Here is a 16,852-nt window from a genome sequence, read left to right on the forward strand (position 1 = left end):
GGCAATCTTAAGGGATCTAGAGACAACACACCCATCTAGAATAAGGGAGTCCAGCAAGATCTCTGGACACAAGACAAACAGAAAAATCTATCCACCCAATAGCAATGAACATGGGGACACAGAACAGAGTGCGCCATTTACAGTGACTCCAAGAAGGAAACATCTAGGCTTAAAATTAGCAAAAGGATCTATATGGCAAAAACTGCAATGAAATCAAGGACATAAAGAAATGGGGACACACAGCACAGTAATCAGTTCTCCCCCAAACTGATAAATACGGTTTGAACACGCTTCCTATCAAAATGCCAGTGAGTTTTGTAAAGGTAGAAGAGGTTATTCTAACACTCATGAAAAACATTAAAACAATTCTGGAAAAGACTAACATGGGAAGAGGAGTCAGTGTACCTGACTTCAGGACTTATTACAGAGCGACAGCAATCAGCACTGTACTGGTAAAGGGACGCCTGGATCAGTGAAACATGAGACAACACAGGAAGAGGCCACACTGACACACCCACTGACCTTGACCAGTGTGCAAAAGCAATGGAGGGAGGACTGTCTTCAACAGTCCTCAACAGCTGGACCACCTGGACAGCTACAGGCTGTAAGAAAAACTTAACCTGGGGTAGGCACTATGGCATAGCAGGTAAAGCCATCACCTACAGCGCCAGCATCCCATATGGGTGCCAGCTCAAGTATGGCTGCTCCATTTCCGATCTGGCTGGCTTTCTGGTATGGCCTGGGAAAGCAGTGGAAGACGACCCAAGTGCTTGGGCCCCTGCACCTACATGGAAGTCCCGGAAGAGGCTCCTGGGTTCAGGTCCGCCCAGCTCCAGCTGTTGCAGCCATTTGGGTAGTGTATCAGTGTATTGAAAACTTCCCCCGCCCCTCTTCTTCTCTCTAACTCTTTCAAATAAATAAGTAAATATTTAAAAAAAGAAAAACCTAAATACTACAGTTAACTCAAAATGGATCGCAAATTTAACTGTAAGACATAAAATAGCTTTTAGGAAAAAAATACAATCTTCAGGACCTAAGACTAGGTAGAGTTCTTAGATACAACACTAATAGCAACATGATTTATAAAAGAAAAATTGGTAATACGGGATTCATCAAAATTAGAAACTTTTGATCCACATAGGACCCTGTTAAGAGGATCAAACTACAAACTGGGAGAAAACATTTGCAAACCAGAAGTCTGACAAAGGACTAACATTTAGAATATATAAAGAACTCTTAAAACAATAAAAAAATCCAGTTAGAAAATGGACAGGAGACATGGACATCTGACATGAAAAGATGCGCATAACTAGCATTAGGGAAATGCACAAGAAAGCCGCCGGGAGGCACATGCCTACCAGGACGGCAAAATGGGAAAAATCAGCGACACCAGCAGACTCCTACAGTACCAGGAAGCAGCCATTCTGAAAACATTTGGCTGTTTCTTTCAAAACACTCAACACGCAACAACCAAACAACTGCACTTCTCCCGGGGAAAGAAAGTAAGCTTTACCCAAAAGCCCGTCCAGGGATGTTCACTTCAGCTTTATCTGGAGCAACCAAAACCTGGACACAACCCAGATGTCCTTCCAGGAGTCAGTGACTACACCCTGGACCACCACCAACACGCCAACAACCTGGGAGGAATCTCCAGAGAATTGTGCTGAATTTAAAAAAAAATCCCAAGTGGTTATACACTGTATGAATCCTTTTATACAACATTCTTGAAATGACAAAACTGTAGAGATGAAGAACAGACTAGTGGTTGCCAAGGGAACGGTGGCTGGGGACAGGGTTGGGGTGGCTCTAGGGGTGGTCCAGGGGGAGGGTGGAGGTGCTGGAGATGGTTCTGTATCTTGGCTGTGGTGGCAGTTACACACATCTACACATGGGACACGATGATGGTGAGCTGTGTACCCCCACAGCACACCAGTGTCCAGTGTTGAAGAGAGGGCGCAGGAGCCCTCTACCTTTGCAACTTCCTATTGATCTGTAACTACTGCAAGGGGAAAAAAAAAACAAAATCACAAGTGCAACCTGGTATCCTGGACTGGGCCCTCCAACAAGAACAAGAACATTATTGGAACAAATAGTAAACTCCACATAAAATCTGTAGTCTGGTTAACAGTATCACACAAATGTTAACTTTTTAGTTTTGACTAAGGTACCCAAGTTGTGTAAGATGTTAACATCTCAAAAATAAAACCCTGGTGCCCAGACTCTAAGTCAAAGTTGGGAGGGGGCGGGGTGGGGCAGGTACTAGCACCTCTCACCTGCCAGGTATCCTGACACGTAGCCAAGGTTCCGAGCCCCTGTTCTGCACAGAGATGACGTTTTCAAGTATCTGTGCCCACCAGGGCCTGCCCCTGGAGCGTGTGCCCTGACAGCAGTTCCTAAGCCTGCATACCACTGTTCTTTCGGCCTCTTGTCCACATATGAGGGCCCCAATTCCTTTGAGAAAGCCTCCAAAAACCGTCCTCCCTCCCCAGACTACACTCCTGTCTGTGACGCCCATTTCCACACAGCTCAACTGTGAGAAGCGATTACAGCAAATTAGAGGAAAATGACAAAGCGCCTTCTTACTCTCACTTCTCAGACAGAAAAATGCAAGGAACTTTTGTTTCAGAGACACAAGGAAAACGTGCAACTTTTTTTTCTTTTCAAGAGTGGTGAAAGGACGCCCGACTCAGACGATCCTTTCCGCCAACACCCTGCACCTCACAGCCACACCCTGCTCCCGGGAGGCCTGAGAAAGGTGCACCAGGTGGCTCCTCTCCCCTGCCAGCCGCTAAAGAAAGGATTCGATGCAGCGTAAAGACCCCTTCCTGCCGTGCGTGCTCTCTCCTGGAAACACAGAAACTGACAATACCATTCACGGCAACTAAGCACAGCAAGCAGGCAGCAGAGCTGTGCCGGGCAAGCCTCTGCCAGGGGGCCGGGAACCTCCACAGGAGGGAGCAGGACCAGAGGGACACACCTGTGGGGCTCGCGCACACGGGACAGGCTGGGGAGTGTGCACTCCAACATGGCACTGTTCAGGGAAGCCAGGAAGTACAGCCTGGACAAGGCCGCGGGTCTGCACCCCCAGTTGGCACTGGTGCTCACAGTGCTGCCAGCAGCGAAAGGTTGGCAAATGGACAGCAAAGGACAGGTCACAGCCAAGAAGGCAGTGACTGCACTCACGTCGCGGCTGCGCCCGGAGAGGTGTAGACACACTGCGCTGTCCCCACAGCCAGCGGGGAGAGGGGACTAGAGATGATGCTGCTCCTTTCATTGCTTCCAGAAGCAGGCCCGGAGGGCTATGCCCCAGCTGACCCCCATCTCCTACAGGACAGCAGGGCCTGCTCACGGCTCCTGGCACTGCCGTCTGGTTGCGGCGGCCCAGGACCCACACCAGTAAGGGCCATCTACAACGTGGCCTGCAGGGGGTGGGGACTTCTCGGCTCCCGCCAGCTCCCACGTGCTTGTCCGTTCCCCGGCTCGGGGCTGCCTGGCAAGCAGTTAAACTCCTGGGTTCCGCCCAGGGCTCTCCTCCACTGGGACGCTGGGCCTGCTGTGGTTAGACCCTGAAGGAGAGAGGGAAAGAGGAGTCAGTATGTCAGCTCCTAAGGGGAGCAGGGCCTCACAAGACAAGCTAAGTCCTCTTAGAACAGGAGGGGCAGGGAAGGCACCTGAGGAAGCAGCAAGGCAGAGCTGGGAGTGCTTGCTCCGTCCACCGCCTACCTCGGCCTCCTGAGGGGAGATCACCCTAGGGTAGGTGCCGTGGGGAGGCAGGGGCCGTGGGCTTCTGACCCCAGGGTGTCCAGGCCGCTGTGCTGGGCAACAGCACCTGCCCTGGACAGCTGCGTGCGGTGCTGGCAGGACACAGAGCAGGTGTTTCATCGCCTCCCACCTCCCAGCAAGAGGGACTGTCACACCCACTCCCCCCCCCCCCCCCCATCTCACCCGGGAAAGCCGGCCCTAGTCTGCACAGAGCTGCCTGGGGACCCCGCCGGCAGCTAACAGGCCGGGAAAGGAAAGCAAAAGGAAAAAGGAAAGAAAAGATATTTACCTTGGGTGTTTTCTTAAAACAAAAAAATGCTCACTAGTCCACAGTCATTTATCAACTGCAGTTTCCAAATGTGCCAAAGAGGGAAATGTCTACTGGGAAGGCTGAAGAGAGCAGAGGGGAAGAAAGAGGAGACAGCAGTTGAGCCCCAACAGTGAAGCCTCTCGCCCAGGGCAGCGCCATGGGCCGCCAGGTGCTGGCGTGCAGGACCGCAGGGAAGCCAGGTGCCTGAGGTGGCTGACAGGGAGGATTTACTCAGAACCTGAAATGGGGGGCCCAGGAAACGTCTTCGGTAAAGCACTGCATTTCTAGATGCTGCAGGTCTGTTACAACTCCGCACCAGTCTGCCGCCCCTGCTGCAGACAATTTAAAGTTCGAGAGCCCAAGTCTCCAAAGACTGGTTCTCACCTGCCCTGAGTGGGGCCCCAGGGAAGTCGCCACCTGCGCAGCGACACTAGGCTCTTCTGGGGAGGGAGGTGCCCAGTGCTCAGGGACAACCCCAGGAAGAAGAGAGCAGAAAGACAGGCAGGCCTCACTGGGGGCAAATGTCAGACTGCACGTAGGTGACAGTCACCAACATAAAGTCTACAAAACAGCGGAGGATCTGTTAGAGAGCAGACGCCCCACAGAGCTGCTCTAAGTGACTCACAGGACTGCCCGACGAGCAGCTGGGGCACAGAGGGTTTGGAGGTTCTGAGATGTTTGATCAAGGAGGCAGAGAGGGCGCGCGGCCACTCCTGGACCAGGTGTGCACCTTGGGCAGAGGGACTCAGCGTGGGGAAAACCAGAACCAAAGGCTCACATTTAGCAAGGCAAAACCTCTCGGCTTTTGGGATCTAAGGCTAACACGACGGCGTGAGCTTCCACACGGGGGACACCCCATCACAGGGAGTAAAGGCAGGACCCCGTCAGCCCGGGAAGGCGCAGCGCCCCAGAAAGGCTGCCTTCCTCCAGAGGCCCTGAGGAACAAGGCCTCACGTGCAGTCAGAGCTGCAGCCCCGGGGCTGAGCCATCACCCCGGCACGGGGAAGGCCTCCTGCCCATCACTCCTGCACGCCACCTCCCAACTCAGAAAGGACCCTTCTGGTAGAAGCGTGTGGTCGGATTCTCAGGCGCAGGCCCAGGTGAGCAGGTCTGCTCTCTGAGGGGCTCTCCAGGCACCTGCACCCTGACTCGTGCTCCTCACCTGTAGAATGGACGTGCCCACCACCACCTGAGACCGGGGACGTAAGACCAGCGAGGCACGCACCCCACAGGGCTCGTCTTCCTCACTGGCTGCGGGGTCGGGGGAGGAAGTAGGGTACCCGGCCCGGCGCATCCTGACACAACTGTCTTACAGGATAAGAACCGGAAGGCTCCCCTTTTACTCCTCCAACCCACAGCCCACATGACAGAGCCCTCCTTCCACTGTGGGGCTGGCTATCCCATGCCCTCTCACAGTGTGGGCCGGGTCTTCCTGCCCACCACGGAGCCCCCGGCAGGACAGCGCCTGTCCTGCCCCCTCCTCAGCAGGGGCCCTTCTCGTTTCTGATGTGCCCGCAGCCCTCCACCTTTGAGCCGGGCCCTTGGTGACCAGATTCTCCTCGCCCAAGTGACCTAACCCTAACCCTGAACGGCCAGAACAGCCTGCATGTGATCTTATTCCCATTCACCAACTGTTCCCCAGTTAGGAGAACCCATCCTGAAAGGCCTTCAAGGGAACACGGGGACTTCATGTTTTACTTCAAATGCCAACTGGTCTACTGCTCAGTGTCGTCCAACACAAGGGACAGGGCTGGGGAGAAAAACAGAAAAAGCAGGGCAGAGAGCGCGCACGTGTGTGTGTGTGTGTGTGTGTGTGTCAGCTGCCAGGACTGCCGGCGCACAGCCCCCTGGGTACTCAGACCACAGGACGTGCCCCCGAGGCTTACCGGCTGCAGCAGTCTTCTCAACGAGGAGCCTGGTCTGGCTGCCTGGCACGACCTGGAGGTTGGCACTCTCAGGGGACGGTGGCAGGCTCTGGGCTCGGGTAGCCAGGAGTGCATTGAGGTACTGTAGCCGTGTAACCTGGAGCACAGAACACATCACCCAGCTGATGCAATTTGTAAATCAAGATGAGGAGGTACAAGGGGTCGCACACAAAGCACCTGACCTAGAGGGGAGAATCACACCGGGAGGGAAAGGATACGAGCTGAGAACAGCAGAGAAGGGCGGTCAGGCAGAACGTGTCAGGCCTCAGAGGGAGGCAGGGGCCGAGGCCTGGACCACAGCAGTCTAGGGGTCTCCTGCAGGCCGAGCACAGGGCCTTGGGCAGTCTGGGACAGAATCGGTTTGCTTTCAACCCATACAAACTTGTCACCAGTCGGTCTAGCCTCACAGAGACAACAGAGCTGGGGTGGGCATTTGGCCTAGTGGTTACTGAGACTGCCTGGATTCAAATTCTAACTTCGCTCCCAATTCCCACTTCCTACGAATGTGCACCTTGGGAGGCAACAGGACACGGCTCAAGTAACTGAGTCCCTGCCCGTCATACCAGAGACCAGGACTGAGTTCCCAGCTCTTGGCTTCCACCTGGCTGCTGCAGGCATTTGGGGAGCAAACCAGTGGACTGAGAACTCTGTGTCTCTCAAGTAAAGAAATAAAACCAGCACCAACGAGCAGCCCGGGCGGTCACCTTAATGAGCTGCAGGTCAGACAGGGCCCTCACGGTGTAGTCAGGACAATACGTAGAAGAGCGAGTGCCATCAGCTGCCTCGGGCTGCAGGTCACGGCAGGCAGGTGAGCGCGAGGACACCGGGGACTGGTGAACTATTGAAAGGAACAATCAGTGAGGACAGAGGCCAAGGTGGGATGCGGGCAGCCCTCCACACACAGCCCTAAGCGCTGTCCCCACACATCAGCCTTGAGAGTGTGGGGAAGACCCGGGGGAGGAAGACTACATCAGGGACAGTTCTGCAGGGATGGGGTGAGCAAGGGACAAATGCCGCCCCGCCCTCTGGGCAACACCTGCAGGAAGCATGGCTGGGGGCCCTGCGAGCCAGTGGGTCAGCCCCCAGCTCTGGCAGAGGCCACACTTACCCGAGGACGGCGCCGTCAGGGCAGACACTCCATAGTAGGTGAAGGCCCCATTCTCGAACTTCAGGCCCTCTTTCCCAATCTCCACCTCAACTCTGCCCTGGGAGGGAGGCGGGGCAGGGACGAACAGAGGTGCACAGTTACACTTCCCACCAGAGGAGAGCACAGGGGAGCGTACCTGATGTCCCTGCTCCCACCCCTGCGGGCAGGCCCTTCCCTGGTTCCTGAGGACCCCGGCTGCACCAGGCCCGGGGCCCCGTTACCTGCAGGATGAGAATGAAGTAGTCCACCGGCCGGCTGCGCTGGTACAGGTAGTGGTGTGCAGCCAGGCGGTTGCTCTCGTCAAACCGCACTTCCTGGTTGACACTGGGGTGCTTCAGCAGGTGCAGCAGGACTTTCTCGGAGACCCGCAGCGGGCTGAACACTTCCACCTCTGATCCACAGTGGGAAAGGCAGCCCGTGTGACCACACCTGACTCCCACAGCCCCCTGGCTCTCCGGCGTGGCCTCCGTGACACAACACGGGAGAGCTGGCATCCCCCCACACCTGCCCGGCTGAGGTTCCCTGCCTGTGGCTTGCCTGGGGGCCTCAGCCCGGTCTCGCTCTCAGCCACCTGGCAGAAAAGAACCCCTCAGGTGACAGACACGCCAGGGCTGCAGACAGCAGCACAGTCCTGCTTCCTGGGAACGGGCAGCAGAGCACGCATCTGCCCGGGCCATGTCCTGACGCACTGGACAGGGAGAGAGAGCAGGGGCGAGAACCTCCCTTCCCCTCACCTCGGGAAAGGAAGCGCTGGGTAGCCAGGAGCAGCTGAGGGGAGATTTTGACTTTATATTCATCATCAGACACCTTGAACAAGGAGAATTCCTCCTTCCGCTTGAGAGGGGCACTCAGAGAAGCCGGCCTCTTCCTTGCCAGGGTCTCCCCTGAGGAGGTAAGACGACAGTGAGTATGGGCGTCACCGGCACCTCCAAGCAGCCCTGTTACCTCTTCTTCCCGAGGCTCGGGGTTCTCAGAGATGGCACCAGAGCCCAGGGATACCTCCTGGGCACTGCTCCCTGGTCAGCACCTGATGCCATTCCTAACACACAGTGATCTCGAGCCTGGGACAGAGCGGGGCAGTATCCCACACTCAAAATACGTCCCAAAGAAGTACACAAAGGACCACTCCTTGCCTTGGAGTCGGGTGAAGAAAACGCTGATAGGAGAGCAAAGCAGCTTATAAAGAACGGGCCAGGGGCCGGCTCTGTAGCTTAGCAGGTAAAGCCGCCGCCTGCAGTGCCGGCATTCCATATGGGCGCCAGTTTGAGACCCGGCTGCTCCACTTCTGATCCAGCTCTCTGTTGTGGCCTGAGAAGGCAGTAGAAGATGGCCCAAGTCCTTGGGCCCCTGCACCTGCGTGGGAGACCCAGAAGAAGCTCCTGGCTCCTGGCTTCAGGTGGGCTCAGCTCTGGCCACTGTAGCCTTTTGGGGAGTGAACCAACAGATGGAAGACTCTCTCTCTGTAGCTCTGCCTTTGAAACATATAAACAAATCTTAAATCTTTAAAAAAACAAAAACAAAAACAAAACAAAACAAAACAAAAAAAAACAGGCCAGAGGCAGTGTTGTGGTAGATCGGGTTAAGTTGTTGCCTGTGACATGAGCACCAGTTCAAGTCCTGGCTGTTCCACTCCCGATCCAGTTCCCTGCTAACGGGCCTGGGAAAGCAGTGGAAGACGGCCCAAGTGTCTGCGCCACACAGATGTGGATGGATTCCAGGCTCTTGGCTTCAGCCTGGTTCAGCCTTGGCTGTCCCAGCCATTTGAAGAGTAGACCAGCGGATGGACGATCTCTCCCCGCAACCCCCTCCCCCCAATCTGTCCCTCTTTCAAATACATACTAAAACAAATCCTAAAAATGAAACTAAAAGCAGGCCCTCCTGCCCACTAAGACTCCTCACTGAGGGGTGTGTATTGGAGGACAAGGGGTGCAAAATGGTAGCAGCTAACCTGGTGCCCCTGTGCCTACGGCAATCTCAGGAACCAAAGCAAAGGGACTGTGTTTGGGGACAGACGCCTGGGCCAAGCAGTACGCTTTGCAAGCGCGTACAGGTGGGAGGCTCAGGGTCCCGAGAACTGGGGCGAGGGGCCTGCCATCAAGGACAGGCCCTGGGTCTGTCCCGCAGAGCCCAGCTCTCATCTTAGAGGAACAGAGGCAATCAAGGGCCTCAGGACTGCCCGCTAGGAAGACCCCCTCTGGGAGGGACGGGCTGTCTGGGGAGACACTCTGTGATACAAAACCAACCTGCAAAAACCAAAGCAGGGAGAAAGGCAGAAGGGTGGAGAAGGTCAGGAAGGGCAGAGCCCTCCCAGGGACAGGAACCACACAGGACTGCTAAGTCCCCAGCACACTTCACATGGGGACTGCAAGGCCGCCGGTGGGAGAGGCTGCCAGGACTTGCATGGGGGCACAGGTGTGAGCCCTGCTGCAAGGGGCGGCACTGGCCCAGCAGAGCTGAGGACAATGGGGCCTGATGACAGCTCTGGCTGGGGATCCGGTGGTTTCCAGCAGCATGGAGACCCACCAACTCTCTCTCTCTCTCTCTCTCTCTCTCTCTCACACACACACACACACACACACACACACACACACACACGTGCATCTCAGGAGGCTCGAGGGAGCAGCAGACGGAGCTGCCAGGGGTCAGCACTCACGGTAGTCTTCCGACTCGTCCAGGATCTCGGACTTGATGATCTCCTCGATGACGTCCTCCAGGGTGACCAGGCCCAGGACCTCGTAGAAGGGGTCTCCCTCCCCCTCGTTGTTCACCCTCTGCACGATGGCCAGGTGGGACTTCCCTGTGGAGGGGGGACACTCACGTAACAACTTCCTGGAGGCCTTTTTTCGTTTTCCGGTCCCTCCAGTACAAATACACCAAAAGGACGGGCGCGGACATCCGTGTTTCCACAACGTGCTGGGCACTAGGCTGCGCTCTTCCTAGGTCCTCGCTAAGCCTCACACACTTAGGAGGAGCAGTCTCATTTTACACAGGAGGAGATGAAATCTCAGAGATCACGTTCACCTGCATGAGGCTGCCCAGGCAGAGCAGAGCGCGGATTCAGCCCCAGAGGCATGGCTTCAAGCCACAGATGTGGTGTAGACACGGATGCACCCAGTCCAGAACACATGAGCACCTTGCACAGCAACCAGGCTGCAGACATGTGCTCCTGAGGGCACAGACCCCCAGGGACAGTGGAACTGGGGTATACTCCCTGCAGGGCATCAGCGGTCCTAGAGGGGATGCAGCTGAGCAAGCAGCCATTTGGGGCCCAGTCTGGACAGCAAGAGCAGCAGCTGAACTCTCTCTCTTCCCCTGTGTCCTTCTGTTAGCTCCCAACTGGGTTTAGTGAGGATAGTGGCATAGAGTGGGCATAGAGGATAAAGCCACTGCCTACAGTGCCAGCATTCCACATGGACACCAGTTCAAGTCCTGGCTACTCTTCTTCTGATCCAGCTCTCTGCTATGGCCTGGGAGAACAGCAGAAGATGGCCCAAGTCCTTGAGCCCCTGTACCCAGGTGGGAGACCTGGAAGAAGCTTCTGGATCCTGTTAAGCCCAACTCCAGCTGTTGCAGCCATTGGGAAGTGAACCAGCAGATGGAAGATCTAGCTCTCTCTCTCTGCAATTCTGCCTTTCAAGTCAGTAAGTGAAATGGGTGATGCTTCTAGTCTTGGCTGCTCCTCTTACGATCCAGCTCTCTGCTATGGCCTGGAAAAACAGTGGAAGATGGTCCCCCTGCACCTGCGTGGGAGACCGGGAAGCAGCTCCTGGCTCCTGATTAGCCCAGCTCCAGCCATTGCGGCCATTTGGGGAGTGAACCAGCGGATGGAAGACCTCTCTCTCTCTGCCTAATAATCTTAAAAAAAAAAAAAAAAAAAAAAAAGGTTTAAGGAAATATTAAAGGGAGAAATCCAGCTGAAGTAGCTGTCCCCCTTTCCCTGAGAAGACCAGAGTCCCTGGAGAACACACTGAGTCCTGCTAAGCCATAAGCACTGAAGAGCATGGGGTTGCCAGATGCTTCCCCTGCCCGTCTGGGGCCCCATTTTTACAAGGGTCAGGGCCGCCCTGCCACATCCCTGGTCAGGCCAGACCAGGAGGGCCAACGGCATGACAGTCTCTGGATTCTCAGAACCAAGGCCCAGGCTCTAAATGGCGGTCTCAGGGCAGGGGGCGGCCTCACCTCAGCCCCTCCTTGCAGACATCTGGTCCCTGTGGCAGTTACCCAGAGAAAGCTCCTTGCTTGCAAACGCCTGTCAAACAGACACGCGTTCCTCTGTGACAGGTCACACTGGCATGACCCAACAAGGAACAAAGAAAGCAGGGCCTCCAGCAGAGTCCCTGAACAGAGGCCACGCAATGAACTCTCAGCACGGGCCCAGAAGGCACCTGGAGGAAGCAGTATGGAGACACAGAGAGGGCACTGTAGGGGACTCGCGTTTACTCATCTGACGGCTCCCTCGAGCCAGCGGACACAGCCACGGGCAGGTAGATGGTGTGACCCGCTCCCGCACCCAGAAAGCTCTGGGACAGCGCTGCAGTTTAAATCGTGGTCAGCAGGCTCAAGGGCGCTTCTGCTACTTGGGCGCGGCAGGACTGACCCTTTCGTACTGCCTAACTCCTAGGACCTTCAATTGTGCAGCTGGGGCTGAATGTTTTCCTCCTTTCCTTTTTGTTTCGTTAAGAAATGCTTATTTATTTGAAAGCAGAGTGACAGAGACAAGAGAGGTATCTTCCATCAGCTGGTTCACTTCCCAAATGTCCTTAACAGCAGGGCGAGATCAGGCCGAAGCTGAGGGCCAGGAACCCCATCCACTCCCACGGGAGCGGCAGGGACTCAGGTACTCACGCCATCATCTGCTGCCTCTCAGTGCGAGAAGCTGGACCGGAAGTGAAGCAGGCCTCGATCCCAGGCGTCCTGCGATGGGATACGTGCATCCCAAGCAGCAGCTGCACCGCAACCCCCGCCTCCCTTTTGGTTTCTGAGTGAACTGTGTGAACGTGAGGCTCGGAGGAATCAGGCGCTACCAACGCTCCTCCCTGCTGTCCAGGCCCGTGGCAATCATCTGGCTTCTCAGACAGCAAACTGGAACTCTGCAGTCTCCTGCCACCCCCATCCTCTCTGTGGCCGCATGCCCTTGAAGAGTCTTATTGGGGTTGACACAGAAGGCAGGGGTTAGTGGCCTGACACAAAACACCAGTCATTCCCCACCGCTTGGAAGCACTCGCGCTTCCTGTGAAGTTTGCACAAGATAGTCCGCCCTGCCTGAGGGGCGCCTCTCCCCACAACACAAGGTTCCCCGACACATGGTGCTTAGCCAGAGGGGAATGGGGTGCAGAACAGTAGCTGCTAAGATGCCGAGGCCTCCAGCTCCAGCAGGTTCAAGGGCACCTCCACCTCAGACGCATGACAGAGAGAAAAGGAAACTGACTTTCAAAACCTCACCTGCCACGAGGGCCGCGATATGCCCACTGTTTGCAGGCAGAAGAATGCGTGAGGAGGTTAGGACCGACGGGCAGACAGACACAAAGGTTCTGTCGGGGCTGCTCTGAGCTGGACGTGCAGAGGAAGCTCCAGGAAGTCGCTGGAAAGGCGGGGCCATTCTGCCCCAAGGACGGCCTCAGTCCCCACGACTGAGGGAGTCAAGGGGGCTACAGGGCTCCCCATTCGACCTCCAGTGCACTGTCAGGCAGCTTCTGGAACATTCTGACTGAGGCACGAAGTCCTTCCATCCCCAAACCCTCCGGCATCAGCCTGTCTGAAAACCTGCTCGGTTCCCCAGAGCTGCTCAGAGTGGGAGCAGCCTGTATCGTGCCCCTCCCCGCCCCCCGCCCGACAATTCTTTCCTCCTCAACGTTTCCACCGAAACCTGCCCACCGGCCTATCTTCAAGCTCAGGAGCCGGGGGCCCCCATTTCACCAAGGGCCTGTCTGCTTCAGGGCGTGTGCGTCTTCCTGTCCCACTCACTGCCCCAGTGCTTCTCTGCAAAGGCCACGTACATCCTGGCTGCGGCCTCCTCCCCGACCACACTCGCCTTCCCAGATCTCTGCCCTCAGCTTCCGGGAAACGCCGCGTCTCTGGCTCCACTCCTCCCTCAGCGCTCTCGCCTCTTCTGGGCAGTTCCTCCTGACCCGACCCGACCCGACCGTCCAACCCCTTCTGCTCGTGTGCTCCCCTCCTGCCCCAGCCTTGCCCTTGTGTCTCAAGAGCAGCCGCCTGCTGGGAGTTTGCTTCCTGGGACACTGCACAGGCACAAATGCCAATGCCCAAAACAAGCTCACTTGCACGCCACCCTGACTCTGGGAAGGGCAACACCCCCGTGCGGGCAGAAACCGGGCTCTTCCTCACGACTCTGGGGTGACCACCGAATCTTCCCAACCCCATCGCCACAGCCTCCCGAGTCTCCCCTCCAGGGCACAGCACTGTGGCCGCTCTGCTCTCATCACCTCTCATCTGGATCCTGGCATCCTGGTTTCCGTCCCAGCCACCGCTCACTGAAGACCTTGGCGACCGAGTGCAAGTCACGCACGTGAGCCCAAGCCCGCCTGGCCTCCGTGAGCATTTTGGTTGGGAGGCACAACAGCCCTGAGCCAAGCTCACCTGGCCTGACCCTAAGGGTCTGGAAAGTGGAGAACGGCCCGCCTAGACCTCATCCTGAACACCACGACCAACTCCCGAAGCTTCTCGCTTCAGTTCCAGATGGGGGGAGGGCGACCCTTTCCTCCCCACTGCCCCACATCCCCTCCAGGTGACTGCTTAGAAGCTGGTGCCAGGCACTTGAGTGAGCCGAGCATTTAAGACACCTTGAAATGTGACAGCTTAGGCCATCAAAGGGACAGCTGTGGCCTCTATACAAGTTCCCTACGCAGAAGGGATAAAGCCTGCACTTGCAGTGTGACCTCTGCTACTGGTTCCCCAGGAGTAGGCGAACCTACCCATCTGCAGAGCTCCCAGCCGTGAGCAATCATCACCCTCCTAGCAACGAACACCCAGGCCCCGGCGCCCCGCATCTCCTCTCCCCGATCCTCTCATTACCCCTCCTATCGCTAACCACTGAGGACCCTGAGCCGGGAGAGGCAGGCAGCCTTCCCTGGGCCCAGGAGCACAGTGCAGGCCAGGCAGGATGGAACGCACTTGGCTGACTCCAGGGCCACACTGCTGACCACCACGCCTCGAGAGAGCCCACTGTTTGGGATCTAGACAGAGTACTTGCCACCAGCACGCTGTGTCTGGGCCCCACACAAAAGCCCTCCCCAGAGTAGGGCTGCATGGCCACGTTGAAGGGAAGGAGCCAGGGCCCCCAGAGAGTCCACCAGACCAGACACAGCTGTGGGTCCAAGAATTAAAAGACATGTGGAGTGCAACGCACCTACCAGGGTTTGGCCCGAGGCTGTGCCCAGTGCAGGAGGACCATGGTCACTCCTGCCAGGGCTGTCGGAGGGCTCTGCTCACGTGCTAACAGCCCGTCCACAGCACGGGGTGCCCCCACCCCGATCCTGCGGGAGTTCAGGTGAGAGAAGCACATAGCACCCCCAAGGCTGACAATGCAGACGGCTGCAGAGGGACCCACATTTCACACGCTGAGGGCCTGTTTTACCTTCAACCTTGGAGTCACTCAGAAAAGCCAGGGTTGAAAGGAGGGGTGAAAAGGAGCTAGAGGAGAAGCTGAGAGACCCTGAGGGGAGGTTTAAAAAAAAGGGGAAGTCAGGGGAAGGAGAGATTAAATCAGCATCCACGAAGCTGCTTCTGATGAAATCAAAGAGAAAGTTCTCTCCATACCTGTAGGAAAGGAGGAGTACTGATGAGTCATGCCCTTGTCACTCAGAAAAACAGCCATCAGCCAGGGACCCCACCAACGCCCTGGGGACACCACAGGGGCAGCTAGGCCCGGATCTGGAAGCCACCTTCTCCGTGTCCTTTTAGTTTCTATCCAAGAGTTTCAATCTGCTACATCCGACCCCAGGCACAACAGAAATGGCCTGGGAGCCGGGAAGACCCCGGAGGGTTAGAATCAGTGAGAGGTATGTCCCCAACACGGGGGCCACCGTGGAGAGAGAGAGAGAGAGAGAGAGAGAGAGAGAGAGAGAGAGAGAAAGAGAGAGGTGTTTGCGTTCCATGGCACTCTGTCCCCTCTGAAGGGCGGGGTCCTTAAACACTTTAAAAGGTCATTCCCATCTGCAACGCGACCACCCTCTTAAAACCGGCCCTTAGAGGGCCCCCTGCCCTCTCCAGGAGTGGGGCCTTTTCCCCGACGGTCCCATGAGCCCCTCTCCTTCCCCAGGGCCAAGCTCGGGCACGGACATCCCCTCTGCGGTGCCCCAGCCGTTACCTCGCTTGAACTCCTCCAGGACGGCGTCCAGCTTGGTGTCGTTGAAGACGAAGTGCAGCGGGTGGTTGTAGAACCGCGTAATGGTGCTCAGAGGCGTGCAGTCTTCCGGGTCCACGAAGGCCAAGTCCTTGAGGTAGAGCATGTCCACGATGTTGGAGCGCTCCTCCTCGTACACGGGGATGCGCGTGTGGCCGCTCTGCATGATGCTGGCCAGGACGCCGAAGTCCAGCACGGCGCTGGCGTCCAGCATGAAGCAGTCCTCGAGCGGCGTGAGCACGTCCTCCACCGTCCGGTAGCGCAGCACGCCCTTGCTGAGGTCGCTGTAGGGGTCGCCACCGCCGCGTGCCAGCTCCAGAACGCGCTCGCGCAGCCGCCCGGGGCGCGCCGCCAACTCCAGCAGTTGCCCCACGGGCAGCGCCACCGGCAAGGTGAGCAGCACCGCCAGGCGGCTGAGGCCGAGCGCGCGCGGCGCCAGCGCCAGCGCCCAGCGCCCGCTCACGGCGGCCGGCACCACCTCGCCCACTAGGAACACCAGCCCCGCGCAGCCCAGCACGGCGGGCACGGCGCGCTGGCCGGCTGCGCGGTACAGCAGCACCGCCAGCGCCGCCTGCGCCAGGCTGGCCAGCAGCAGCAGCGCGCCCAGGGCGCAGCCGGCCCAGCGCCGCGCGGGCTCCAGTCGCCGCGCCGCCGCACGCTCCGCCTCCGAGCCGCTCTCGCGAAGCACCTGCACCTCGGCCGGCGCCAGCGCCAGCGCACTCAGCTGCAGGCCCCGCGCCAGCGCCGCCAGCGCCAGCAGCCCGGCCGCCCCCAAGCCCAGCGCCCAGGGTGGCGCCGCCTCCTCAGCCGCCCCGCCGCCCGGCTCCACGCGCACAGCTAGCAGCGCCGAGTGCGGGCGCACGGTCTCGGAGCGCAGGCACAGCAGCGCGCGCCACTCGTCCGTGGGGGCCGCCCCCGCCTCCTCCTCGGGCGCCGCGGTCGACCCACTCTCGGGGCAGCCCGACCCCTTCGGGGCCACCCAGGTCCAAGAGCTATTGGCGAACCCGGAGCCGAAGAGGCGCAGGCGGAAGGTGGCCTCCGGCGCGGCCCGCACCGCTCCTCCGTCCTCCTCCAGACAGAAGCCCAACACTCGCAGACCTGGCGTCGCCTCCCCCGCGGCGTTGCCCAGGCAGAGCGCGGCGAACAACCAGCCCAGCCGACCCGCCGCCGCCGCCGCCATCGCCTGCTGCCCCCTCTCGGCCTCTCGCGCAGCCTACCCCGCTCGTCCCGCGGCCTCCGCCTCCCGCGGCCCAATCATGACCGGCCTTCGCGCCCCCTCGGCCAATAGACGGCGGGCGGGGGCGGGCCCTAGGGTCGGACTAGGCTGCGCCGGGGAGTAAACAAGC

The 16,852-nt window shown here is 58.0% G+C and overlaps 1 protein-coding gene across 5 annotated transcripts; it reads right to left on the reverse strand.

Moving 5' to 3' along the window:
* Nucleotides 1-1,690: 1,690 nt before the first annotated feature.
* CNNM3 (cyclin and CBS domain divalent metal cation transport mediator 3) lies at nt 1,691-16,727 on the reverse strand. Of its 5 annotated transcripts, XR_016229181.1 has the most exons (10): nt 15,471-16,727; nt 9,798-9,941; nt 7,879-8,028; nt 7,366-7,535; nt 7,106-7,202; nt 6,702-6,835; nt 5,959-6,094; nt 4,052-4,152; nt 3,672-3,732; nt 1,691-3,566 (listed from the first exon to the last, which is right to left on the reverse strand). XR_016229181.1 is itself a non-coding variant. In XM_008253715.5 (8 exons), exons 1-8 carry the CDS (start codon nt 16,684-16,686, stop codon nt 3,502-3,504), a joined length of 2,112 nt encoding a protein of 703 aa, XP_008251937.4. In that variant the 5' UTR covers nt 16,687-16,727; the 3' UTR covers nt 1,691-3,501. The 5 variants fall into 5 exon arrangements, 2 of the variants coding, with proteins under 2 accessions (XP_008251937.4, XP_051691802.3); XR_007915565.3 differs by lacking the exon at nt 3,672-3,732 and having other exon boundaries at nt 2,559-3,566; XR_016229182.1 differs by lacking the exons at nt 1,691-3,566; nt 3,672-3,732 and adding an exon at nt 3,821-3,854.
* Nucleotides 16,728-16,852: the final 125 nt, after the last annotated feature.

Source organism: Oryctolagus cuniculus, chromosome 2 (genome assembly GCF_051225735.1).
Source record: "Oryctolagus cuniculus isolate XC-2025 breed Fujian yellow rabbit chromosome 2, ASM5122573v1, whole genome shotgun sequence".
Lineage (NCBI taxonomy): Eukaryota > Metazoa > Chordata > Mammalia > Lagomorpha > Leporidae > Oryctolagus > Oryctolagus cuniculus.